The sequence below is a fragment of the Enoplosus armatus genome, chromosome 1 (genome assembly GCF_043641665.1).
Source record: "Enoplosus armatus isolate fEnoArm2 chromosome 1, fEnoArm2.hap1, whole genome shotgun sequence".
NCBI lineage: Eukaryota > Metazoa > Chordata > Actinopteri > Centrarchiformes > Enoplosidae > Enoplosus > Enoplosus armatus.
In genome coordinates, this window is record NC_092180.1 from 2,621,073 (window position 1) to 2,649,012 (window position 27,940).

At 42.4% G+C, this 27,940-nt stretch overlaps 2 protein-coding genes across 2 annotated transcripts; one reads left to right on the plus strand and one right to left on the minus strand.

Annotated features, from left to right (window-relative positions):
- Nucleotides 1-9,981: 9,981 nt before the first annotated feature.
- cdhr5a (cadherin-related family member 5a) lies at nucleotides 9,982-18,329 on the plus strand. The gene is made up of 14 exons (XM_070914868.1): nucleotides 9,982-10,072; nucleotides 11,887-12,059; nucleotides 12,655-12,714; nucleotides 12,800-12,889; nucleotides 12,979-13,065; nucleotides 13,945-14,052; nucleotides 14,137-14,322; nucleotides 14,916-15,006; nucleotides 15,169-15,266; nucleotides 15,396-15,602; nucleotides 16,162-16,275; nucleotides 16,383-16,449; nucleotides 16,599-16,759; nucleotides 17,736-18,329. The coding sequence occupies exons 1-14, from the start codon at nucleotides 9,982-9,984 to the stop codon at nucleotides 18,327-18,329; spliced, it is 2,127 nt and encodes a 708-aa protein (XP_070770969.1).
- A 2,326-nt stretch (nucleotides 18,330-20,655) lies between these two features.
- On the minus strand, nucleotides 20,656-27,684 carry ctsd (cathepsin D). Its single transcript, XM_070915176.1, has 9 exons — nucleotides 27,543-27,684; nucleotides 25,298-25,454; nucleotides 23,752-23,875; nucleotides 23,538-23,656; nucleotides 23,242-23,441; nucleotides 22,593-22,715; nucleotides 21,938-22,082; nucleotides 21,479-21,577; nucleotides 20,656-21,230 (listed from the first exon to the last, which is right to left on the minus strand). The coding sequence occupies exons 1-9, from the start codon at nucleotides 27,602-27,604 to the stop codon at nucleotides 21,069-21,071; spliced, it is 1,191 nt and encodes a 396-aa protein (XP_070771277.1). The 5' UTR covers nucleotides 27,605-27,684; the 3' UTR covers nucleotides 20,656-21,068.
- Between the last annotated feature and the right edge of the window lie 256 nt (nucleotides 27,685-27,940).

The following is a 27,940-nucleotide window of genomic DNA, read 5'->3' on the forward strand; positions in this document are numbered from 1 at the left end:
GGTCGCCGGTGGGTCGCCGTGTGGCGCAGACTGACAGGCTCCTTGTCCGACGGAGAACGACCCTCTGCGGAGTGGTTTTCATCTAGGAGCCGGATCCAGCAGCCTCCACACGAGCGTTTCAGGTGAAGTCAGTGTGAGTTCTCAGACTGCGCGCTGACTTCGGTGCGCTCCGCTCTCCAAGCGCACAGGGACCAGATCCTGTTGTACCCGCCTTCTCCGGCCCTGGTTTCACTCCCCTTGTACATTTACTGGGCGGACACTGCCAAACCCCTGCAGCATTATGTGGATCGCTTTCCCGGCCGTCTTCTCGGCCCGCTGCTGAAGGAGCAAGTTAGCAGGGTGGAGGAATCAGAAGGCGGCGGCTTAAATCCATCCGCGCAAATCTGCTTACTGACGCTCTGCTGTTCGCTTTGTGTCAACAGTCACAGCGCGACACGGTCCCTGTTTCACCGGGACAATACACAACATGGAAACCACTAAAGCCTTCTTTTTGTTTGTTTGTTTCAGCCTGAATTTGTCGATTTGTAGGTTAAACGGAGTCCAGGTGTCCGTCGGATAAAACTGGACTAGAAATGGATGAAACTTAACATTTGTAAACATCCACTGACCTGAAACTTCAATGTGAGGCAGATCTACACGCTGGATGCACTAAAGTGGTGCTGAAACTGCAGTCACATGTAACCTGCATCTAAATCCTCCAAAGAACCCACGGTTTTACACCTGGATGTGTAAATGAGTTATAAATATACTCCTGCTACTACTATATAAATATACTCCATCAGCTGTGGTCAGTTTAGTGGAAGAAACATTCACAATGTTTTATAAAAAGAACTAATACCACACTGTAAAAGTACTCAATGAAGTAAAAGTCCTGCATTCAAACCAACCAAACCAGCAAAGACCAAAAAATATATATATTTTAGTACAAAATCATGAACAACATGCCACCATGTGCCATTAATAAGCTGTGAGCTGATGTCTGAAGGCTCCTCTTGATATTTAATGTTGGGTATAAAAACACACCTGTTCACAGTATCTGCTCCTGTATTTACTAGTAAACAGAGCTGTGAAATGTAGTAGTACAAGCTCCTCGATGTTATAATTAAGTGCAGTACTTAAAGTAAATGTACCAACAGAGAGTATATGTTGTTACAGTTTTTCTCTGACTGACTGACCTCAGATCTGAGCTCTCAGTGTTTTCTGTCTTTCAGCAGCAGAGAGAGTCGATCTGTGAGAGGCTGAAGAAGGACGTCGAGGAAAACTACATGTGTATTAAATACTACTGCACTACTGCTGCTGCTACTACTGTTCTACTACTACTACTACTGCACGACTGCTACTACTGTTCTACTACTACTACTACTACTACTGCACTACTGCTGCTGCTACTACTGTTCTACTACTACTACTACTGCACTACTGCTGCTGCTACTACTGTTCTACTACTACTACTACTGCACGACTGCTACTACTGTTCTACTACTACTACTACTGCACTACTGCTGCTGCTACTACTGTTCTACTACTACTACTGCACGACTGCTACTACTGTTCTACTACTACTACTACTGCACTAATGCTGCTGCTACTACTGTTCTACTACTACTACTGCACGGCTGCTACTACTGTTCTACTACTACTACTACTGCTGCTACTACTACTGTTCTACTACTACTACTGCACTACTGCTACTACTGTTCTACTACTACTGTTCTACTACTGCACTAATGCTGCTACTACTACTGTTCTACTACTACTACTGCACTACTGCTGCTGCTACTACTGTTCTACTACTACTACTGCACGACTGCTACTACTGTTCTACTACTACTACTACTACTACTGCACTACTGCTGCTACTACTACTGTTCTACTACTACTACTGCACTACTGCTGCTGCTACTACTGTTCTACTACTACTACTGCACGACTGCTACTACTGTTCTACTACTACTACTACTACTACTGCACTACTGCTGCTACTACTACTGTTCTACTACTACTACTACTGCACTACTGCTGCTGCTACTACTGTTCTACTACTACTACTGCACTAATGCTGCTACTACTACTGTTCTACTGCTACTACTGCACTAATGCTGCTACTACTACTGTTCTACTGCTACTACTGCACTAATGCTGCTACTACTACTGTTCTACTGCTACTACTGCACTAATGCTGCTACTACTACTGTTCTACTGCTACTACTGCACTAATGCTGCTGCTACTACTGTTCTACTACTACTACTGCACTAATGCTGCTGCTACTACTACTACTGTTCTACTACTGCTACTATGATTCTACTACCAGTTCTGCTACTATTTTACTACCACCGCTACTTTTACTACTGCTATTCTACTACCTATATGACTACTTCTATTACTACTAATACCATTCTACTGCTAGTACTATGATTGCTGATAATAATATCACCATTTTTCTACTACTACTACTACTGTGAGTTGTAGAAAGCTGGTACTAACCACCATTCCTACCGCTACTACTTGCACTACTACTAATATTACTTCTACTTCCATTTCTGCAGCACTATGACTGCTAGTCCTTCTGCAGTACTTGAACAATGTCTGCCAGTACTACTACTCCACTTGAATCTAGTTTCCTGTCAGTGACCTCACATGTTTCTTGCAACTTCCACAAGAAAAAAATAAAAATAAAAAATAAACCCTCCACCTCTGAACACCATCTGGTGTAACGAGTAAATGTGTCTCTCAGTGAAATATGAGACCCTGCTTCTCTTTGATGGAGGTGCCCATCCGCAGAACCGTCACTCGTTTCCCTTCTGTAATTAAATGCATCATGATTAAACGTTTCCAACGTTTCTCATCAAGTTTGATGCTCCTGAATCGGCCAGCTTTGATGCGAGTGTGAGGAAGTGGAACTGATGGGGTGGGGGTGGGGTGAAGTTATCTTCACCAGTGATGAGTGTGTTCCCAGTGAACATAATCACACACAGCCAGAGTCATAATTAACAAGACCAGGGGCTGGATGTATAAACGGTGCGTAGAGTATAGAGTACGCCTCATGACCTGCTATTCATAAAAGAAGAATGTGCGCTGAGGATGTGCCCCCCCCACGCAGACTTCAGACCAGCGTACATTCAGTTTTCTAGAGATATTTGCAGGTGAAATGATGAATGAGGAGGAGATGAAATGTAAGGTGAGAGATGTAACCTTAGAGGAAAACACTGAGGTTGTCTGCCATTGATTTTGCAGTTGACTCAGTGTCACTATATAATACATATCACTATAATATATATTATAAAAATCATTCTTTTTTACATTTGAACCATTATTTCCCTGTTAATGATCTTTTAATTTGATCCTGAATTATGTAGCACCTGTAAAGTCAGTTTGACAGCTGTACTGGTTCTGTAGGAGAACCTCACTGGTGCAACACAACTGGTAAAACTGCTGCCTCTCATTGACCGGTCTAATGAGTAAGTACCTGTATGCATTCGGGTGTTTAAGGGCGTTTCTACGTCCATTCATGTCTGACTGTGGGAGGTGAACTGAGGCTCGTGCACGTGCATCCACTTCCACAACGATGGAGACTTTATAAATCCGATGAACATAACGCACGGCCCTCCAAACTCTGTGGAAACTGAGTATTGGTCTTATTGAAGACACCACTTCAACACGTGGAGGAATCCAAAGCTTGACTAGCCTGTCGTGCACATCTCTGTTCTGGGGAGGGATTAAGAGATGAAGATGTTGTTTCCTTGGATGAACTATGCAAACTTGACGATTTAAAATATGACGTCTTGACGACTCTGACACTGGCTAATCTATCACCGCACTTATTGTCTGTTCATTCTTCCAACCTCACAGAGTCAAAACTTCACGGAGCAAACATTTCTATACTTCTGGAAAAACTACGCCTAAACTTTGCTATCAGCTGAAGACAGGAAGGCTTTTAATTCCAGGTCTAGCTTTCACCCCACGTTATAATCAGACATCGTATGCAGCAAACGGCTGACGAGCTCTCCAGCAACTCTTGATGTCAGTGTAAAGGTGTTTGTGCCTCGGCTGCTCCTGGGGCATGAATATCATTAGAACAAAGTCAGCAGCAATTAGCTTCTCACACATCGTCTCGCAGCCTCGGGGAGAAAAGGAGAATCGCACACATGCCTAGAAAAACACAGCGCAGATGCTAAACTCGCCCTAAATCCTTTTGGCATAATATAGATAGAGAGAAGAAAGATCACCGTGACGTATCATCCACTAATGGAAATAAAAGGAGCCATGTGAGCTAATCTTCTTTTCCTCCACATGAACTCTGTTTTTAAATGAGAGCAGGATGGTGAACTGAACTGGGTCGGCTCTCTTTGCATGTTCAGAACTGGGGCACATGTGAGTGAACACGGAGACAAAGCTACAGGCTCGATCAAAGGTTTCCTGGCAGAAAGTTGCCAGGCTATCAAAGTAATCTGTGTTTGCGTGCGAGCATGTGACTGCAGTTGTGAGTCAGATGTGAAATGAGAGTTTTAGGGTGGCCATGTGATGAAGATGAGCAACACTTTCACTGGAAAATGAATTCATAGATAAAAAGCATGAAGTTTTCATCTTGTGACCTTCAAAAAATGAAACAAATCAGTAATAAAAACATATTTAGAAGCCTATTCATTAGGATTAAACTCATAAAGCATGATAGTACATTACCCACTTTGATAATGAAGACTTTAAGTATTGATATCTGGACCAAATTCTTCTGTTTGTACCAGCAGGACGGCATCACTTGTTCAAATCACTGTTGGAAAAATGAATGTGTTTTATGATGTGACAAGGCTACGGCTAAGGTTTGGTCAGGTTAAGGCACAACAACGACTTGGTGATGTTGAGGGAAACGTCACGGTTTGGGTTAAAGTGATGGCATGCATGCACACGCATGTGACATATAATGGTGCGTCGGGGGGGTGATGCCCTTTTCTTAATTGAGCCTTGGCCCGTCAAAGTGTATGTGCACGACGCTGCATCTCAAATCAGGATTAACATCAGCCAAACAAACGCAGGTCAGGAAGGCGAACGGAAGGCAAACAAAAACACATAAATGTACTTTTATAACTTCTAAATTAAGTGTAAAATCTATTCTTTGATATATCTTCTTAACAAAACCACAGATGACCAAGTCTTAGTTGTAGTCTGGGTTCATATCGCCTTCTTTATTTGTATTCAAGAGATATAACTGATGCAATAATGACATTTTATACATGTATCGTGAATAAATGTGGCTGATTTAAAATGCTGTTGCCACCCAGTGAGCACTTCCTTTCCCCTTAAGCTCCACTGGATCCTCCTCGAGGGTGTTCCTGCCCCTTGACCACAGTTTTTACAGGTCAGTCTGCCCCTCGGTGAGCCCGTGATGGTTTTGTAATCCTGCAGGAAGTCTCTCTCACACACACACACACACGAATAAAAGATAAGCCCCTTATAGGGCAGTCATTGAAGTGAATGAGCGCTCTTCTGAATTTAAAAAGGTGGGAGCTCCTCGTTTCGTCTGGGAAGGAGACTTTTTCAAGTTGGTTTAAAAGATTCATAAGAAGCCCAGGAGCCGTGATGAGATGGGGCTGATTGATGGGATAAGGCTAATTACTGAGGGGCAGTGTGTACGTGTGTGTGTGTGTGTGTGTGTGTGTGTGTGTGTGGAGAGGAAGGTGGTGTGCCTCCCAGCTTAAAAGAGGAGCCTGACCACCTAATGAAGATTAAAGATAGAAGATAAATAAAGACAAACAGAGCAGAGCAGAAGACACAGAGGCTCGTCTCTGTCTCACCACTGAGCGCTAAACCCTTTTGACTAACCCCCCCCCCCAGCACTTCTTAACACTGTGACAGATACAGATATTGTGCAGTGCCGGCTGGGGGCTGACTCCAGACCCATTAAAGTTCACTCTCATATCGTTTTATTAATATGGTTTAAAAGGAGAAATCATCTTTTATTTATGACTTCCATTTCATGACTCAGCCCGTATTTGAGAAGTCAGTTCTTTTAATTCTGTTGTACAGTCGGTCTGCTGCTGGATTTCCAGTAAAAATAGCACTTTTCATGATTTAACCATCAAGAAGTTACAGTTTTAGAGAGAAAAATCTGAGTCTCGCACATTTGGGCTGAAGATTCCTCCTTGCAGTGCCGTAGCTGCTTATTTTTGAATTTGAATTTCCAGAACAATTTAGAAAACATGATGGAATAGTACAGTATATAGTAAAGTATTTCTGGTTCTGATTCTGAAACTTTACTTTAACGTGAGGAACAGATTCTGTTCTGAAACAGTGTTTCTGCATTAAATTGGGTGGACGAAAATGCACTTTGTGACGTATCATCACCTTTTACGTAGATGTGTTTCTCTGAATATGACAGATAAACAACGAGCTCACTGTGAAGCCGAGGGGAGCCGCACATCCGGCTGATGAATCTCTGTAGCTTCATCACTACGAGCAACACCTTTCACGTTTGATACATTAGGTTATTATAGAAATATCGATTATAGCCGCCTTAAAGAAACCTTATAAATTGCAGGGAGACTCAAACCAACGAGTGGAAAGCAACGACCTCCTCGTGGGTCAAAGGTCAACACCACAGTCCTGGCCCTGGTGTCAGAGGAGCTGTGTGTTGTAAAGCTCACCAGACTCTCACAGCAGCCGCTCTGTTTGTTTTTCACGCTTGTTTCCTAAATCATGACACCCACGTGACAGACCTGCGTCCCGTAATCCTGAGGGTGTGACGTCACGGGGGTCAGCCACAGGTCGGGCCAGGTGACTCTAATGAGGGTCATGCAGGAACACGGTGCACGGGACAGAAGTTTAATCACAGCGCCTCCATCAGGCGGGTCGGTGCAGCTGACCATCAAGATGCATCGTCCCTCAGATGTGTATAAAGTTGTGAAAGAGTTGCGAGCCTGCTTTTCAAATTACAAATGTGAACTCGGGCTTGTTGCCAGGCAACAAAATCAATGAAAGTGTGAATGAGTTTTGAGATTCACTGTAGACTCGCTTCTCCACAGGTTTTTGTTTTCCACGTGACATTTGTTCACACTCAGGCTGCGAACAACGTATCTGTAAATGTAAAAAAACACCAACAGCCTCGTGCTTTAAGTGGCATTTCGCTTTCAAATTGTCTCCGTGTCTGTCAGGAGGAAGGATCTCAGGATGTTTTCAGCAGTACAATCTTTATCACCCTTACATGCTATTTTAAACTTTTACTCCACTACATGTCTTACTTTTATATTAAGGTTATAAACTCAATATCACCTTAAACCAAAAATACGGTGCATTGCTATAAAGTAAACGACCAAACTGTGTATAAAGTATTTAAAGTATGAGCTCCAAATGTTACTCACACTTTTGGTACTTTAAGTACATATTGCTCATAATACTTCTGTACTTTTTAATTACTTGCAATAGAGTATTTTCACTTAGAGGTACTGCTACTTTTACTTAAGTAACTCTTGTTATGGGTGGAGGTTGATTCCACCTCTTTAACAAGTTATGAATTAGTAAAAGTCTAGATTTGTTCTTTATGTCACTTTTCGACTCAGAAAAGCAGCAGTAATTCTGATGAAAACATGCTGTGAACTAACATCTCTGTCTCTGTTTCTGCTTCAGGTGGAGCAAGAACACTATTAAGTAGGCCTCTAATGAGATTAGCAGCTAAACCCCACTAACCTCAAGTTATAGTTACATCACCAAAACTGCACAAATTATTATATAAAAATGGGTCAGTTAAAAGTCCAAAGTTTTGCATCACAAACACAATAAACAGACGAAAACAAGACAAAACGTTTATTTCCACATTAGCCGCCCCGAGCGGCTGAAACGCTCTCAGAAAGAAAATCATTTCTTTTTCATCCTTAATCATGTAAAACATCACATACTGCGCTACAGCACGCAACATCTGGCTGTCAACATGTGTGCAGTTACTGTGACATGCTGAAGTTAGTGGAGCCTGAGCTTCTCTGAGCTGCAGGAGCTGAATGAGGATGAATGAGGATGAATGAGGATGAACGAGGCTGAATGAGGCTGAACGAGGCTGAATGAGGCTGAATGAGGATGAACGAGGCTGAACGAGGCTGCCTGTGTTTGTTTTCCTTGTGTTGCTGTAAACAGTGCAGACATGGACGGATTCGGAGACGACCGGCCGCTGGGCACAGACATGTTGACATGTCTGTGATGGAGAAAGACACCCAGACTGATAGATAGAGATAAAATACGATGAGAGGGTTGATACCGCTCTCACGTCTGTACGCTCATTTAGCTGTTTATAAATTAGCTGTGTACCGAGGCAACTCTGTTGTTTTATGGAGGACTGTGTGTTTCCCCTTGTTTCCAGTCTTTATGCTAAGCTAAGCTAACCGTCTTATTGGTGGTATCGATCTTCATATTTAAGTCAAGAAAGCGATATCAATATAAATCTTGACTGCAACTTCAAATAAATCTTTCAAACAGTCCCGGTTATTCTCAAGAAGAAAATGTGCAATACATCCACGTCTAAAGGTTTTAGAGACTTTGAGAGGGACATAACTGAAAGGGTTAAGTCCTTCATACCCTCCAGTTCTTCAAGGATCCTTTTCTGTTTATTACTTTGTGGTTTTCGGCTTCAGATATTTTTGGATATTTCTATTTATTAATGTATTTATCAATTCCATGTGTAGTTTTAACCGTACGGCGGCCCACGTCCTCTCCTTCTTCTCCTGTTTATTAGTGTGTATTTGTTGACCTCTGTAGCGAGCGGCGGCATACAGTTCCTCCTGCAGTGATAAATAAAGTTTGTATATGAAAGTCTGATCTTAAGAGCTGAGGCTCCCCCTGCTGGTCAGATGGGTTCAGTGTCTCTGCATGGAAACATAATGTACGAGCTTCATGGGACACTGTGAGCTTGTTGTTCCCACACAGAGGAGATGGTGTGTGTGTGTGTGTGTGTGTGTGTGTGTGTGTGTGTGTGACTGAGACAAACTAAACTACAGTGTGTGTGTTCACTGATGTGTTTTAATAGTCTTTTATGGCTCAGACACACACACACACACACTACCTGTTAGTAGATACATTCACTGTGGTCTGTGTGGGATTTGTTGACAATAATCCTGTTTATCCACATTTTATTAATTCATTGAATATATATATTTTTAGAATATTACGTTTTATAATTAATATTAAGTTTTTTTTAGAATATTCTTTTAAGTATGTATGTGTGTGTTGTGTGAGCTACAAATGCAAAAATACTTTCAGTGGAGAGTCTTGTGTTTATTATGATCTAAAGTAGATTTCAAAAAGAAAATCATTTTAGGGGGTTTGAACTTATCTAATAAGTACTCAGATCTTTTACCACAGTGTAGAAATACTCTGTTACAAGTAAAAGTCCTGCATTCCAAGTCTTACTTAAGTAAAATACATAAATATTAGCAGCAAATTGTACATAAAGTATCAAAAGTAAAAGTACTCATTGTGCAAAATGGCTCCATTCAAAGTGTCCCATTTATTACGTCTTATTATCCTGATTTATTAAGTCTAAGAAGCATCTGAATGTGTTGTTTTGAATTGTTTATTTGTGTACAGAATGTATATGTGTGTATGTATATACTGTATACTGGTAAATGTCACATCAACAAGCAGACTAATCCAACAACTTCACACAGGTCTGTCTAACCTGAAGAGTTTTTATGTGAGAAAAGTTTCCAGCTGCCAACATTCCTCTGCTGGACTCCTCCCAGAATGCATCAGGGCCACCGATACAGAATGACCCGTCCAGCTAAAACAGATGCAAGTATTTTAGTAGGAGGCTGCGAGTCCTCTGCTGGCAGGCGCTTAATGCAATATGTGCCCGTAAGATGAAGTCACAAACATTGCAACTGTAGTCGACTCCCACTCGCCGGGCAGCACAGACGGGGCATTATGTGGACGAGTACCAGCTGGTACCACGGGCTCCTCATCCTCCTCGGGACTTCATTTGTTGCTGCCTCTGAAATCAGGACATGGAACTGAAATGGAAGAGCAAACCTGTGAACGTTCTCCTCGGATGCATCTTCGCCGTCTGCTTTTGTACAGTCTGTCCGGCCCAAAGACGTGAGTACAGCTCTGATTTCTGTCGCTGGCGAGGGCGGGAAGGGATGTGGACGTCGATGAAGCTGCAGAGTGACAGTGAGAGAGACAGCTGATGTTTCCTTTTCTGCCTTTAAAGTAGTGGTTCCCAAACCTTCGTGGCTAATCCTGGAGCTGTGTTTACTTATGAAAAGAGTGATTTCTCCAGTATTTCACAAGAAAAAAGCAGAAATTAGACAAGAATTAACATAACTTTGTTATCCCTTTTATCATCTGGTGACCCCCCCCTCAGATTTTGGGACACATTGGGGGTTCCTGACCCCCAGGTTGGGAACCACTGCTTTAAAGGACAGAAAATACAGAATATAGTTTCAAAGTTCATTTATGTCTTTGGGGTCAGTTTCAGAGTGCAGAGCGTCAGCAGCACAACATACGACATATCACACAACACATAACATCAGAGCTCGATATAAACCCTCAAGATTTGATTGGGAACCAGGTTTAAATCAGGTTTTGGTGCGGAAACAAGATATAACGAGTTAATCAGTGAGCTAGCTGTTTCCCCCTGTTTCCAGTCTTTATGCTAAGCTAGGTTAACAGGCTTCTTGTGGTAACTATTCCTTTAAGTATAAGACCAAGTAAGGCAGCTTGTGCATCGTTACACACAGTAATGTGGGGGTTTATATATCGGGCTCACATGGTGCAGATTCCTGAGTTGAGTTATATTTAATTAAACTTCCACAAACGAATTGACACACAGAAAAACAGGTCGTTTTATTCCACTATAGGAGAACAGGTTGGACTCTACACACTTGTAGCAGCGTGGGGGGGGGCGGTGCATCAGTACACCTTTTGGCATGACATAGTAAGAAAAGCACAGGCGACATTGATAATATCAGAAATGGCTGCATTCCATTTAGTTGAGGTAGTTCCAGGGTCCTGGTTTTTGTGTTGCTTATTGGAACGCTTCATGGAACTGAGCCATGATTAACGCAACCGTGGAAGTACGTGACTTAGTTTAGTTTCACAGTGTAATGTCTGAATTTTACGGCATAAGACATTACACACGTCTATTTTATATATATATTCAAAGTACTACTAATACCACACTGTGAAAATACTCTGTTACAAGTAAAAGTATGAAACGTGAAAGTACTCATGCAGTAAAAGGTCCCCTGTGACTGCTCTCCTATTATTAGATGATTATTCCTCATCATTAACGTAAAAGCAGGATTTTACTGTTGGAGTTGGTCGAGGTGGAGCTCATCTTGAACTATTTTGGATCATTCAGCTGATTATTTCCTCCATTAATCGATCGATTGTTTGGTTTGTAAACATTCTGCCGTCACGACCCAGAGCCCAAAGTGACGCCTTCACAACGCTCCACATTATTAACATTAGATCACAATTATTAATCTTAAAGGATCAAAATAGTACAATATAATCCGTTAACTGACTGCTCACTTCAGTTGTACATTTTTGTATATTTTGTGTGCAAAAATCTTAATTAGTAAAGTAACAAGTAACTAAAGCTGTCAGATAAATGCAGTGAAGTAAAAAGTACAATATTTCCCTCTGAGATGTAGAAGAGTAGAAGTATAATGAAAAGAAAATACTCAAGTACCTCAGATTTGTGCTTAAGTACAGTACTTGGTACTTGCTTATACTCCACTACTGGTTTCCAAATAAGCAGCAAAAGCTAAACTACAACTAATCACGTCTGCGTGTTCTGTACGTCTTGTATCTCTTGGGTTGCTTCAGTTTTTCTTCATCACATTCGATGAAGATCTCATCAGCTTCGTGTTGCAGGTCTGACCCTCACCTCTGTCCTCTCTCAGTTTGCACGGTTCCTCCGGGTCCCGTCACGGTCCCCGAAAACAACACGGCCGAAGTCCAGGTGGTAAAAATCAGCTCCGGCGGCGATGTGACGCTGACGGTCACCGTGAACCCTGAAGATCTGTTCTACCTGAAGGGGAACGCCCTGATGGCAAAGAAAGGGCTGGACTACGAGGTGATTAGAGCCACATGAGGACCCCTTAACTACGAGATGTGTTCTGAGTGGGACATTTTATTATTATTATGAATAATATAATAACCGGCCCATTTGATCTGTGATCCAGTTGAATCACATGTAACATAAACGTGTTTTGAACAAGATTAAAAGCTTTGTTACAGAATAATTATGTAGAAATTGGCCGATAGATGAGATGATCCTGCTGAGTGAAAGCTGTGTCCTGATTGGACAGATTTCAGTGATTTCTTTCAGCGAGGGGAGCCAATCAGGGCTCAGTCTAGTTGTTGTGCATTTCCTGAAGATAGTCTGACACTAATCCCCCCCCTCTGGGATCAATAAAGTATTTCTGATACTGATTCTGGTTCTGGAGACATCGATGGACGTTAAAAGGACAACGTCTCTGTACTTTTATAAAGTTATCTGAAGCTGTGTAACGTGGCACCTTTAAAACAGCATGAAGTAACTTTAAAATCACATTTCAGCACTGATTTTATTTGATCATATGTCGATCTTCAATCAGGGAAAATGTAACTTGACAGTGGCACAGTGGTGCATGTTTCAACTCTTTATAACTGCTGCGTGTGTTTGTCAGTCGCTGTCCAGTGCAGCTCTGGTGGTGTGGGTGCAGTGCAGCAGAGCAGGCTCCAGATCTGTGAGTAAAACGTCATAATGAGCCATTGAAGAGGAAGACAATGTAAACAAGGTCAAAAGGTCAAGAGTTTGTGTTTCTCTTCCAGGTGAACGAGTCCGTTGAGGTTTTGGTCGTAAATGTGAACGATAACCCCCCGAACTTTGCACAGAACCACTTCGTCCTGGAGGTGAAGGAGGTGAGTGTTGCCGGCGTCAGTCGGCTGCAGCGCTGCATGCTCGCGTGTTTCAGGTTTGACGTGACGTTTGACGCGTTTGTCTCCTGCAGCTCACTCCGGTCAACTCCAGCGTCGGACTGATAGAAGCAACCGATGTCGACTCAGAGCCGCTGTACTATCGCTTAGAGTCTGCAACAGTAAGAACGGATCCAGTGTTTCCCAACCCGGGGGTCGGGACCCCTCATAGGGTCCCAAGGGAAATCTTAGAGGGTCACAAGTTGAGCAAACAAAATATTTCTGTTACACAAAATTATGTTTGAGGAAGTAGAATTTTCAGTCTTTTAGTTCTTAAGTAGTATTATTTATGCTGCACGACATCTCAGAGGCCAATGTTGTACTTTTTACTTCACTACATTTATTTGAGTCGCTCGGTCAGATTAGGTTCGAATAGATCAGATCATTTATACAAAATATAAGTCAACTAATAAATATCTTGTAAGTATCTAAAGTCATTAAAATGAGCTCCAGCTGCAGCATTAGTGACATATTAACGTATCATTAATTATAATCCAGTGATATAAAATACATTATTCTACATAACGAATACTTTTACTTTTAGCACTTTTAAGTATATTTTGTATATTTTTAATACTTTTTCCAACCCTGGATTAAAAATCATCTGCTGAAGGAGGCCGTGAGATGAATTGTCAGCTTTGAATTTATGATATTTCATCTCAAAATTCTTTTTATTTCTGACTTTCATCTCATTTGTTTTGTGAACTAGTGGACGCTGTTCTAGGTTTGCTCTTCAGGCCTCTAAACAAACAGTCAGCAGGTGAGCTGCTCACAGCTCATCTCCACACTGTGTGATCTTATTTTGTTGTGTATTTTATTCCACTTCATTTTCTGTGTTTTTATTTGCCTGATTTTATTTCCTGGTGGTGGTGAAATGTTTCAACCTTTTTTCATGTAAAGCACTCTGTTGTTTTGAAAGATGCTGTATAAATATAGTTCATTAATATTATTTTGTCTTATGTTTGTGTCACCTTCCTTTTCTCTCTCTCCGGCTGATAAAGCAGGATAAATACTTCCGCCTGGAAAACATCAACACTCCAAAGCTGCTTGTTAAAAGCATCCTGGACTACGATGTTGTCCAGAAGATCTCTCTGGTTTTACACGTTCAGGTACGGTCATCGTTTCTGAAAAGCAACATCCAGGAAGCAGCTTCTCTTTCACCTCTGACCTGTGAGATGTGTCACATGTTCCAGGACACGTTCAACGGTTCGGCCTCCAACGAGCCCTTCTTCACGTCTGTGGCCACCATCACGGTGCACGTGAGGGACGTTGACAACCGGCCCCCGTGGTTTCAGCCTTGTTTGAGGACCAACTTAGGAATCGCCAAACTGTGCGTGAGCTCCGGCTACAGAGGCAAAGTCAATCTCACTGAGAAGGAGGTGAGCATCTGAACTGATAGTGTTTCACCTCACAGCGCCGAACACATGCAGCTCAGGTCAGTTTCCACACGAGGAACATGTGTCAGTCTCTAATGTGATTAAAGATAATGCATTATTCAGCCGGGGGGCAGGTGGGAGTTATTCCTGTAGCGAGACGACGGAGGTCCTGATGAAACAGTAAAAACATGTTGAGAGCTCAGCAGATGTTTGCTATTACAGGCCCGTCTGGGTATAAATGAATACTACTACACTACAGCTCAGAGGGAAATAATGTACTTTTTACTTCACTACATTTATCTGACAGCTTATAAAATATGATGTTTCGTTGTAAATTAAACATTTAAAATCCTGCTTTTATATTAATGATGAGGAATAATAATCTAATGATATAATATATAATAGTATAACAGTACATTTTCCTGATTATACTAGGAAGTAAAGTTTTCAAAGCAGGACTTTCACTTGTACCAGGGTATTTTTTTACAGTGTTGTATTAGTACTTTTACACGAGTAAAGGATCTGAATACTTCCTCCACCTCTGATGAACACACGTGTGGGCTGCAGAATCACTGCATGGTGATTTTAATCCACAGGAGGGGCCGTTAGTGCTGGAACCTGGTCCGGTGTTCGCCAAGGACGGAGACAAGAACAGGAGCGAGCAGATCAGCTACAGAATACTCCGAGGTTTGAGCTGAACTACATCTTTTATTTGTTTCCAGAGGTGGTGTATTATTCTTTTAACCCCAGATGTTTGATCACAGGGGACCAATAACATCAGAAACATCATTTAAAACAACGTCCCATACCATGTTTTTGTGGTGTGGTTTGTCTGTCTGCCATCTTCAGGAAATGAGGGAAATATTTTCCAGATCGATGAGGAAACAGGAAACATCACGATGGCTAAAGCTGCTGACATCGTCGGCCCGATCACTCTCACCGTTCTGGTAAAGAAACATGCTTCGGCCAGTTGTTCTGCGCTGGTGTTGAAAAAAACAAACTATTAGAAACATCCTGAATCTGAATTCAGAGGGACGTCAGCTGTCTGACCCTCCTCATGCTGTCCTGGTCTTCAGGCGTCACAGGTGACCAACAGGGATCAGTTCGCGGTGACGCAGGTGACCATCGAGGTGATGAAGAAGAGCAGGAACCCTCCTCGCTTTGAGAAGGAGCGGTACGAAGGCTTCATCTACAGCAACTCGGTCCCCGAGAGCATGATCCTCCGAGACCGAAGCACCAACCGGCCCTTCAGGGTCCGAGCTCGGGACGAGGACTTCGCCGCTGTGGGTGCTCTTTGTTAGTTAACTGTGTTAATATTACAAAGGACTAATTATTACTAATATTCAGTTTTCACCTTTAGTTAATAGATGAATTATAATAATTTGTCACACTACTGGGTCCTGATTGGCTGGACTGACTGATTGATTGATTTTATTCTTCAGCGAGGTGAGCCAATCAGAACCAAGTATAGTATAACACATTTTTAAAAATGCAATAAATTCAACGTGAGTCAAGCAACACTACTAACACCAAACTCTGCAGCTGCATGTTTGATTTAGTCACTCAGGAGTTCTTGTTGTGGACCTTCAGCAGCTGAGGAGCCAGACAATGTTTTCATGAGTCGTTGGAGATCAAACCAGAGCTAAAAGGACTGAAAAGCCATCAAATGAAAGATGCTAACCGTAATAATTAGCCGTAATGAATTGATAAGCCCATGTTTTGGTATCTGTCTGCCCCCTAGTGGTCACAAATCACTAAACGCAGCTTTAAATGGTGTATGACGATACCCGAAATCCTTAAATGATCTTCTTTTGTGCATTCTTATTTGTTCGCGTGCGTCAGGGTTTGAATCCAGACGTGAAGTACGAAGTTCAGTACAGCAGCTACGTCAATGTGACCTCCGACGGGTTTGTGATCCTGAAGAGAGTCGTGAAGACGGAGTCCTTCGCGCTTCAGGTGGCTGAAACTTTTCTTAAATCGAGCACATTAAAATATCTTTGCCTACGTTTACAGACACGTCCTGCAGTTTTTTTCAAGCTGTGACGTTGTTTGTTTTTGTGCAGCTCAGAGCCGTGGACGCGACAACGGGGGAGTTTGGAACAGCTGCCCTCTCTGTTCAGGTCATACCTGGTAAGACCATCACCGCTGTTCTCTGTGGCTCTGACTGATTAGTTAAAATGAAATAATAGTAATATTAGCAGTAAATAGCCACTGAAAAGCCGTGTATAGTTAGTGGTAGTGGCGGACACAAAATAATCTCCACCTGTCTCCACCTGCAGCGGTGGCCCTCCCGTCTCCCTCAAACGTCGGCTACCGTCCGGGCGACATGGCTCTCCTGGGTCTGGTCATGGCAGCTCTGCTGGTCCTCTGCGTCATTGTGATCGGCTTCTTGATTTCCCGCTTGTGGAAAGGAAACGCCAGCATGGATAAAATATGTGAGGTCAGTCAGCATTTTTCTGTGAGTTTCTCTTCTGTCTTTGAGCCGTAACATCCAAACTGAAATTTACAGACGTTTAAACACAACAAATGTTTCTTGAGGTCCCTTTTTTAAAGTGCTGTACGTGATTGTTGACTGTGTGTTCCCATATTAAAGGAATACTCAGACATTTTGGTTTCATTGCTGAGAGATCGATACCACTCCCATACGTGTAGGTTAAGTATGGAGCTGGAGATGGGAGGCAATTAGCTTAGCTTAGCATAAAGACTGGAAACAGGGGGAAACAGTTAGCCCGGCTCTGTCTAAAGGAATTAACCAACAAACAGAAATGTATGTTTGTGTTTAAGTGCTGTAACTTTCTTGATGAACAGTTTATTCTTCCACACGTTACGTCTGTGCAGCGTCTCCTCCCTAAAACACACATTTCTATTTCACATTTCTGGTTGTGTACAGGTAAACAAATGTAATCTGACATGTTAATTATTAAGCTAGAGGTGTTTGTAGAATGTGTCTCAAGACGTCGAGGGTAAATAAAGGTTATATAAGAATAATAAGAATAATAATAAGGTTGGTAAAAGCAAAGAAAGTCTTGAAAGTGAAAGAAACTGGTCTTCACATTCATTATTTTTTGATTGACCTTGTAAACAAACAGCCTGTAAAATAAAAATACTGTTTTCCTTTGAGACTATCAATGCTTTTTTTTTGCCGCTTTCTAACAGTTTTGAAGCCTTTATTCTCACTGAGCTACAAAGGCACCTCCGTACTGTACTGGATGTGACTCGGCTGTTTAATGCTGCATGTGCGGAGCTCCTCCTGTGTGGCTTTGATGAATATTTATCAGCCGAAGTCCACAGAAGGGCTCTGTGTTAAAGCAGAACAAATGAACCTAGCTCACTCTCTGTAACATTGAACAAAGCCTCAATATGCTCCATGCTTCATAAACTGCTGTATTAATGAGGGGCCTCTGTCCTGCCTGTAGTGCCTGGGCCCCTGCCTGAAGTCCGACCAGCCCCGGTCCGGCCACAGGGACTCCCTGCAGTACACCAACGACGGCTTCCAGAACGAGGGCGACACAAGCCGCGGGGGTGGCAGGCGCTGGAACAACGCTCTCCCCAGACGGAGCACCTTCCCCGGGTCACGAGGCCGGGTCATCCCCCTGGAGAGACGAAGCCGCCACTGCTCCTCCTGTGGCGTCTACACCAACCACGTCCCCAAGGGGAGCCCCTCAGTGAGACCGTCCAGGAGAGGGACAGGAGATGGGGACGAGTACAGCAAGAGGTCGATCCTGGCCAAGCAGAGGAGGAGGGAGGGCCAGAAGACGGTGTGGTTCAAGGAGAGCGAGGACTCCTCTGACATCGAGGTGGAGATTATCCCAGACACTGTGGGCCGGGTGGAGGAGGAGACTCAGGAGGAGCTGGAGGTGGAGATGGAGGGGGTTGTCAGAGACCCGGCAGCCCCTCTGAGAGAGTCTGACGGTGGTCAGGAGATCCAGAGCACAGAGCCCAGCGAGGAGCAGGACCATGATAATACCAGCTCAGAAAAAAAGAAGGGAAGCCAGGAGCAGGAGGGCTGACAGCAGAGGTCAGAGGTCAAACTCCAGTGGGAGGAAATGTTCGGGAAACTCCGCTGTTTGTTTTCTTTTTGGAGACGGCAGCCTACAGGAAGAGGTAGTCCAGGATGAGACCTCCAACATCTCTGGATGACCTCAAAAATAGATTCAAGGATCCAAAAAGTATTTATTTTCTACTGTGAGTGTCTATACGTGTGTACAGCGTGACATTTATATAGAGGTGGCTACTTCTTTTTGAAGTTTTAGCTTCACACAACTTGTGTTTGTAGTTTCGGTTATCGTTTCTATTGGTAATATCTTGCACTCACTAAATTAATTGCTGAAACTGCGACAACAAAGTGAGACGAGACAAAAGACACCAACAGTTACAGAAGGTGGGTTGCAAACAAACCCTGCAGGGGATCTAATTGAGTTACAGACACTAGTGGAGCAGAGGCTAGACAGGAAGTGACGTCGTGACTCGACTGGTTCCCCCACATGGCATCAGTCGACAGTGGGTGCCCCCCCCCCCGTCTGTTGGTCGCATGCATCCCTCAGTTTAACCTCCCAACACACAAACAGCCCAGAGGTGGATTTGTCTGACTTCTTTCTAGAAATGTCACCATGTTCCAGATCTCAGCAGTTATTTTGATGAGTATAATGTTTTAACGGACAAACGACGACCAAAACTACTACAATAAGTTCCCAGTGGTAATAAAGAGGCCGGTGGGCCGTGTTACTGCGCACCACTTTCCAATAAGGCGCCATTTATAAACAGATTATGAGGGCTGCAAGTAACTTTTCATTATCGATTAATCAAATAATAGTTTTTTTCTATCAAATATCATAAAAACAGTGAAAAGTTGTAAAATGTGACGTCTTCGAATGTCTTGTTTTGTCCAATAACAGTTCAAAGTGAAAATAGTACGTTTACCTTAATGTCAGGAAGGAAATGCAGCACAGATCACATCTGAGAAGCTGAAACCGTCGAAAGTTTGACATTTTTACTTTAAAATATGACAAACAATTAATAAATTCTACTGATTTATCGACTAATCATTGCAGCGGTAGTTGTAAATAATGGCTTTATTAGTTATTATGATCATTAAGTCAAATAAAGGGACGTCGTGTTTCTCCTTCTAAGACATTAGAAAAAGTTAGTGAGTCATCTGCAATTATCAATGTTAATAATTATTTTAATATGTTAAGTCTGAAGTTATAAATGCTAATATGTAATAATGTAATAAATGGATATTGATCCAGATGCTTAAGAGCTAAAAACACACAGCAGATGTTGTTCTTATTAACGATCTATAAAGCATTAGTAAATGATTTAGTAACCATTAATAAACTTGTTGTAAAGGATGCCTTATTAGAAAGTGGTAACGGTCGTAGTATCCTGGTTTGTCGGGTATTTAATCCACTTGATTAGTCAAGAGCAGATATTTCATCTGTTTATAAAAATTTTCAGGAAGTGTAAAATACAGTTTACAGTAATTAAAATAGAAAATTACCACGATGGAAGATTTTATTACGCGTCACCTGCAGTCAGATCAGGAAGTCGGCTGACGACGAGTCAACCAATGATGAACGATTTCCGTCTCACACTCTCTGCTCACTTTCTGTACCAGCTTTACTAAACTGAACCAGAAGTTTGTGGATTTTATAGTGAAAAATATGTGAAGACAAACTTTATCTACTAAACAGCTGAGAGGACGTTTTTCTGTGGACTATTTTATTGAGCATGTTAAATAAAATAACTACTTTTATGGATAAATCTACGGTTAATGCATAGTATGAAGTTTTGTACATTAAAGTGATTGATGTCGAGTGTTTGAGGGAATAATAAAGGTTTGAAGGATTTGAGTCTCAAAGTTTCACACTGATTTTGATATTTAAAAAGGGAACAATTCTACCTTTTTTTCCTGTTTCCAATGCTAAGCTGAGCTGAGCGCATGCTAGTTGTAGCTTTATATTTAGCGTACAGACATGAGAGTGGTATCAGTCTTCTCATCTCACAAGGGCATTTACCACAATATTGCCCTATTTATTTAAAGAGGAGCTCCGCTGATTTTACTCAGTTTGTTCACAGGTGTTAGCGAAAAGTTGTAAAAAGCCTTCAGTGTCTCCAGAAGGAGCTGTCTGAATGTCCTCCAGTGACGTCACTCGAGTCAGTGTCCTGAAGAGAAAAGTTAGAAAATGAAAAGCTCACCAGGCCTCTGCAGCCCGATCCTCTCTGCTGCAGGCTAGCAGCTCGAAGCTACATTAGCTACTAGCATGAGGTGCTTTTTAAGCTGTACTAACCAAGCATTTACTAATTATTAAAGTTACATAACACAGTAAATAAAGATTCTTTTAAAAAGTGTTTATTCAGTCCAATCACATTAAGATGCATGAAAGTCAGTAGTAGAGGAACAACTTCCTCCTAAAACGCAAATTAAAAGTTTTTTTAAAACTAATCCCTGATTTAAAAAAGGAGATCACTTACATGCTTAGAAAGGGCAGTACCGAAACAAATCAGCTGATCCCTGATCACGTCTAGCCGTCACACAAACTATCAAACCTCTTATCTGTTTCACAAAACTCTGCCGGGAATCGTACAAATTCTTCAAATCAGTGCATTTAGGCCCTACACAAAAATCTATTGCTAAATACTGTTTGATTGCAAAGCAACAGAAAAACGTGTGCAGCACGGATTTTTGTCTCCCCAAACTTGGATTTTTAGCTTTGCACTTGGACATGTCGCTCCACAGCAGGATGTGCTTATTTGGACTTGGCGAAGCCCACCCTGTTGTTCTCTCGATCAAAGACGGTGTAGTACTGGCCGATGAATACATCTCCCAGAATCCACAGGGGCCCGGCGGGGGCGGGGATGTCCAGGCCCATGAAGCCGCTCAGACAAATGGTCTTTCCGGCCTGAGCCACCTGAATTATTGGAAGGAGACAGACACGCAGTCAGAGACGGAGCTGCTGAAATGTTAGAAAACAAACATGGATCTGAGTGTAATCACTCCTCAGACAACAAACCTCCTCCTGCCTTTGCCAAGAGAAACAAAGCTGCACTTGTTTAGACTTATGACGCAACACACAGTCACAGTCGTTGTATTGTTACCACAGGAGCCGCCTCTTCGACGCCCCCTGCTGGACAACAAACAACACGCACACAGTCTCACCTTGAGGATGTACTGCTCTCCGGTCAGACTGTAGGACTGACCGCCCACGTTGAAGGTGATGACGGGCAGCGATGGGACCTTGTCACAGCTCACCATGTACTGAAACACAACCAGAATCCACTTCAATACACACTTCATTTGTTAAATGTATTATTTTAACTACAAACTGACCTGAGTGGAAAATAACAACATAAAACTGCTTTTATTTTGTAGCCGACATTTGATTTGATTGGTATATGGACACAGTAACACAAGAAACAGTAAATGTACAGTGAAACCTGTTGAGAGGTCAAATTAAAACACCAGATAAATATAATACAATAAAAAAGGAAATAAACTCATAATCAATCTCAATCAAGTATGCTGAAGTAATAATATAATATTCAAGATGTATTACATCTACAGGGCTGCAGCTAACGATTATTTTCTCATTGTTGGAGGAGCGTTTGTTTATCTCACCTCCCCCTGGATGAGTGGAAGGGCTCCGATGGCCTTCTGCAGGGCTTTGACCTCCGCAGACGGGCCGGTGATCAGAGACGTCCCGGTGTCCACGATGGCCTCACAGCCGCTGTTACAAAGACTTAGCTTGCCGCCCACTGCCATCCTGACACACACACACACGTTTCAGTAATCAAAGTACAAACACTGTCATGGTGTCAAGATGGTTTGGAAATTATTCCCTAAAGCAAGCATGTAATCAAGGCTACAACTAACAATTATTATCCAACTAAGAGCTCAGGGTGACGTCTCCAAATTGCTTGTTTTGTCCGACCAACATACAAAAATTTAAATACATTCAATCTATGATCATATAAAAACAAAGATCCTCACATTTGAGAAGATGAAGACGGCAAACGTTTGACTTAAACGACGGTGAGAATTAATGTCAGCTCTACAAATCGTTACTCAATATTTAATCTCGTCAAAGAATGATTTGAGATTTTAAGAAACCATCTCAATAGTTGAACAGTCTCGTAAAATCAACCAGAGAATTCTGGGAAAGTGTTTGTGACTATAATTTACCACAGAAACACTAATGTGCCTGATTTATTAGAAGGACGAGATCAATATCCCGATCAACGTGTTTTATTTAGTGTAATATTGGAGCACTCACCCGTCCATGTGGATCTGCCAGTAGGCCTGGCGGGTGACGTTGACGTAGTTGAATTTCCCGCTGTAGTATTTGGGGTCGGTTCCTCCCAGCAGCAGCTCGCCGCCGGGCTCAGTGTCCGGGTTCCTGACGGGAGCGAAGACGTGAACTCAAAACTCAGGATCAACTTTTGAGGGTGATGTTAAAGTGTTGTTTGATAGTTTTATATGGGAGACGTTTTAAAACACAGTTTCTGAAACATGTGCTTCAATAAAGTAAACAAGAATATTCAAACATGAAGACCTTTTCTGAATTTAGAGCATACAGTATCTCTACTTTCACCAAATGTTTGTTATGACCACGTTTGTGAGAACGATGCATCTGCACATTATCTGTATCTACTGCTGTTATCAGAGGCTGTGCAGTTGTGAACCGCTTCCCGTTTCTGGCTTTTACAGCAGCATGTGGAGAGTAATAATATTTGCCCCTTTTCCACTGTAGAAACCGAACATAAAACTGTAGCCACTGTCACATATACATATATATACGTTTCAGTTAAGGGAAGTCGAGGTTAAAACAGGCTTTAATACAGCCTGGACTGACTGAACAGCAGCAGAGGTTAAAGATACTTCAGATTCTGGGTTTACACGCTGCAACCTGGCTGTTTCCTCACCTGTTCAGGTAGAAGGAGAAGACGTTCTGCTCCACCTTCTTCTGGCTCATGATGTTGTCAAAGACCGGAGCCACCCCGTCCACAGAGATCCGTGGGTAGGCCATGCCGAGGATCCCATCGAACTTGGCTGCGATGAAGGCCACGCCGGGCTGCTTGATGGCTTCTCCGAAAAGCTGTTTTTCCACTGATAGGTCTCCAATCTAAAAAAAAACAACAACAACAAAAACTCACAAGTTAGAGAATTTGACATAAAACTGTCCAGTTTACCGCGACGCTGATGTGCGAGATGAGCTTACTGTGCACGTGTCCTCGCTGAGGTAGCCCGACAAACTGCCACTTCCATACTGGATGGCAAAGGCAGTGCCGTTCTTCACGTATGTGCTGGACTTGGCAGAATTATATTTGTGGTGAAGCACTGTGAAGAGGGGGAGAGGAAGAGAGATCGACGTCACATTTAAAGCTTCAACATTTTACCTACACTACAGGAATGGTATCTCACAGCTGACTTACAGCATGCAATGTCTAACAGGGAGCAGTGAACGGAGGGCACCCACAGGTTGGAGGACCCTGTGTCAAACACCACAGTGAAGGGCTGAGGAGGGGTACCCAGGCCAATCTCACCGTAATACTGGGCCTGGTCAAAAAAAGAAAACAACATGTTTATGATATCAACCACCATCAGTACCTTGAAAGCTTATGGAGATTTACTGGTCTTTAAAAACCCACAGTAAATAAATCTAACGGAGAGAGCAGATCATTCTAGAGCTGCTCAGGAAGAGAGATTACAATAATCCCTCAAGGCAGAAAACTGAGCAGGTCTAATGATTAAAACAACAACAAGGTCTGACAAAGCAAGTTAATACAAGACAATCTCTCCGTCTGTTATATTCTCGCTGCTGATGAGGCCTCACAGCTGTTGGTGTCAGCGAATGTCAGCAGGACGCAGGTCAAATAGTTACCGAGTCAAGTCAATAACTCACCTGTTATCTTTCACAATTACGATGTGACACAACAAAGTATTACTCCACAAATGTCGGCGCTGAAGCAAACTTCCGCTTCATGTGACTGACAGTCACGCAAGTCAAAACCGTCAAACTGAAAGGCTTTTGTCCAGTCATCGACTTCCTTTTTCTGAGTGAGATCTAAAAGCTTCTTGTTTGATTCATTCTGTGATTGGGGTTTTACTTTCTGCAATTTGGGCGAAGCAGTCACCACTTACTTCTAGCTGTTTAGATAGTTTTGGTTTTGAGATTTCTGCCTCCAAACCACTGAAATCACCGAAATACAAATCCTTAAAAACAGCAGGTTCACGTGTTCCATTAAAACTGCCTGCGTTTTCACTCAACATGTGAGCTGATTCGACTTTTTAATGAAATAAATACGTTTTAACCAACTAATCAGCAGTTTAAGTTCAGAAATAGAGCTTAAAATGACTTAGGATAGGGCTATATTACTTCACTTAATAATAATAATTTATTACCAACATAATCAGTGTAGTACTAGTCACTTGAGTAATTACTCATTTCATACCAAACACCAAAGGGACAACCTACAGAAGCAAAACAGCCTGAAAGAAGGTTAATCAGATGAGTCTGAACAGTCTGGAAGCCACAATATATTTTGACACTCTTCTGCTTCCTGACGAGCTGACTGGTGTCATTACTGTAGATAAAGGGTGACTGCGCCTAATAAGTGAAGTAAAACTGAGAGCAAACAAACTTTCTATCAGCTGACGAGGATCAAGAGGCTTACAGGTCAGGAGGGACTGACTCAGCTGTCATATGGTTCTCCAATATGAGCTGATATTAGTCTACATCACAGTGAATCAGCCTTTCTAAAAAGCTGTGTTTGCAGAGGATTTACTGGTCTTGACAGGCAAGTCTAATTTTCCTCTCAGCCAGGAGGATTTACAGAAAAAGGGCCGAGGCGGTCTCAACACAAGAGGACCTTTGTTGTGCCCCCCCCCCTCACTTGGCTTTTTAGCCTCTGAACAGTGCATTAGGGAAAGAGAAGACTTGAGGGTCCACAGGTCAGTGGTTTGCAGACTGATGCTTACGTCAAGGTAGTTCTTCAGGGTTTCTGGAGTGGGTTCATTACTGGAGGGGAAGCCAAAGTTGTACTTAAGGGAGTGCTTGTTGGCCAGAAGCTCCTCAGCTCTTCTCCCTGAGTCCGTCAACTCGCGTCTGATGGAACGGAATTTCTTTAAGGGAATTCTGAACGGGAAGAAACAAACAAACAAACAAAAAAAAGAGGTTTAGGAGCTTTAATTTGTAGCCTGAATTTCTTTAGTGATTTGAATATTATAATGAAGTATATAAGCAATGAAAACTCAGCCTGTTATCAGGCTACATCCTTTATAAAACACCAACACAACTGGTGGCCAAGCAGATAAGATTTGACCCTCATACTTCATGCTTATCTGCATAGCGGTATCCTTAAAAGTATTGCAAAATACTGTAAGTACTACACATAATGCAGCAATGTCAACAACACACCCATTTATAATCAATGAGGGTTGACTAAATAACCAACACCCCTCTGTATAATGGAATACAGTTCAACAGCACCACAAACTACCTCCTCCAAAATCATAAAGCTGAATCTCTAAAACATTATAACCTTAATGAAGGAGGATATTTGCAGTGCTGTTGTATTAGACTGCATTGGTTTAAGCTAGGTGTACCTAAACTGGCAAACAGAGTGTATATCTAACATGTACAATTGCTAATTGCATTCGGCTCCATCACCATTTCCTCCTGAAGAAATGAAATATGAAACAGAGAGCAAACTTTTCATCAAAGTACTTCCATTAACACTTGAGTTATTCTGCTGAAACTATTAACTTCAGTGTCTGCAAAAGTCCACAAGCTTTTACAGGAATAGAAACAGATTAGATTCAACTGTAGTGTCATTGCACAGAGCACCGAGACGACGAAACACGTGACCGGAACAGTTCACTGAATATTAAGACCACCCTGCTTCATGTATATTTTTAACACATGCCATGATATGAAGAGGGCTGCAACTCACATATGAATATAGTTGGTGGATTCATTGATATTGGACTGATAGTTAATCATTCAGTCTATAATATGTCAAAAATGTAGGGAAGTTACATTATTTAAATTCAGAAATGTACTGTGTGACTTCATGTGGTGGCTGATGGGTTATTATTTTACATGTAGAGTTTCCACAAACATTTTTATTCCTGTGTATTAGTCTTACTAATCCACCAAATTGCTTCACATATAGTCAAACAGTTATAGCAGTATCTCCAAGTGTCTACATCAGAATATAAAGAAAGGACTAAAATATCTTCCGCCTTATAGAAGAGATTCTTTAGGATCTAAATATACACTGTGGACATCAGGCCAGGAGCCAGCATCGATGCTGCAGGATTGTGACACGGACAAAGGCTGGAAGGCATTTTCTTATTGGTAATTCTTAACTCCACTGACTGACCTAATGAAAACAGGGCAACACTGGAGAAACGTGCTCCACAAGCCTCGTCTTCAGAAAACTAAGGCTAAAACTTGGGTCTCCTGAATGACAGCAGTCTACTGTAGGTGCAATGACGCAGAAGCATGCATTATAACCCAACACTTTCAAATGAGGCTGCATTTTTTTTTTAGCATGCTGTACCAACAACATTACAGTCTGTTTGAGGTTGACTGGCTCTGAGCAGCAGGAGCAGCAGCTGACTTGGCAGCCACCGTTTGAAGGTGTGAACACGCCTCGCCCTTTGTTTTACTTAGTATTTCAACAGTGTGGTATCTCTACTTTTACTTAAAGTCAATGACTTGAGTACTTCTTCCACCACTGCTTGGTTCTTCTCCCATCATAACTCCAGTCTCTCTGCGTCATGCAAACCCTGCAGTTTGCAAACCCTGCAGATTGCATGACCAGAATGGTAACTGGTTGCTGGAAACACCTCCATTACCAGCCCACGGGGGAGCGGCGGGACCACAGCACCCATAACTAAACAGGTTCATGTGTCACAAGATCAACGCAGCTGTCCTCGCTAGTCCAGATAATCACAAAGAAGAGATCACATGAACGAAACACACGATGTTGACTAGCTAAGTTAGCTAACGTTAGCTCCCCGAATAAGTAGCTGTTAGCTAACACCTTAACCCGACATCGATAGATATTCTGGGCTTTGAGTGTGTAACCAGGCGGTTTTCTGACGTAAGGTCTTGGGTAACAGATGGTGTAAGTTGCATTGTTAGCATTAGTTCACACAAGTCGCGTTCACGTTGCTCAGAAACACTCAACTCTCCCACATTAACGTGTCTTCTTACCGAACAAGTGCGTCGGTCGTCAGGGCTAACGCCGCGAAAACACACAGGATAAAAGTCCTCATTGTAACAGTCGGAGAATCAGGAAAACATGGACACGGCGATGACTGAGCAGTTCGGCTTGTTGTCGTTAAACCACCGACTTTTATCAGCTGACTGCGGGAGCGGAGTCACCGTCACGTGAGTCTGAGTCCGTCGGGGAGTGACGTCACGTCCGGAGGTTGCCGAGCTGCCCGTCCGGGATGACAGCTGTAACCATGGATACCCGGACGGAGAAGCGGGAAACAGCAGGGCGTGAATGCTATGCTAAGTGGACTTTTATCCATGGAGACCAATTTCCAGCGGTGGAAGAAGTACTCAGATACTTTACTTAAGTAAAAGTACTAATACTACACAGCGAA

Coding starts and splice junctions, on each gene's coding strand:
- ctsd (XM_070915176.1), bottom strand. CDS start 27,604: ATGAGGACTTTTATCCTGTGTGTTTTCGCGGCGTTAGCCCTGACGACC. Junction 25,455..27,542: donor ACGACCGACGCACTTGTTCG/GTAAGAAGACAC, acceptor CTTCCCGTTCAG/AATTCCCTTAAAGAAATTCC. Junction 23,876..25,297: donor CCCTGAAGAACTACCTTGAC/GTAAGCATCAGT, acceptor TTTTTTGACCAG/GCCCAGTATTACGGTGAGAT.
- cdhr5a (XM_070914868.1), top strand. CDS start 9,982: ATGGAACTGAAATGGAAGAGCAAACCTGTGAACGTTCTCCTCGGATGC. Junction 10,073..11,886: donor AGTCTGTCCGGCCCAAAGAC/GTGAGTACAGCT, acceptor GTCCTCTCTCAG/TTTGCACGGTTCCTCCGGGT. Junction 12,060..12,654: donor AGAAAGGGCTGGACTACGAG/GTGATTAGAGCC, acceptor TGTGTTTGTCAG/TCGCTGTCCAGTGCAGCTCT.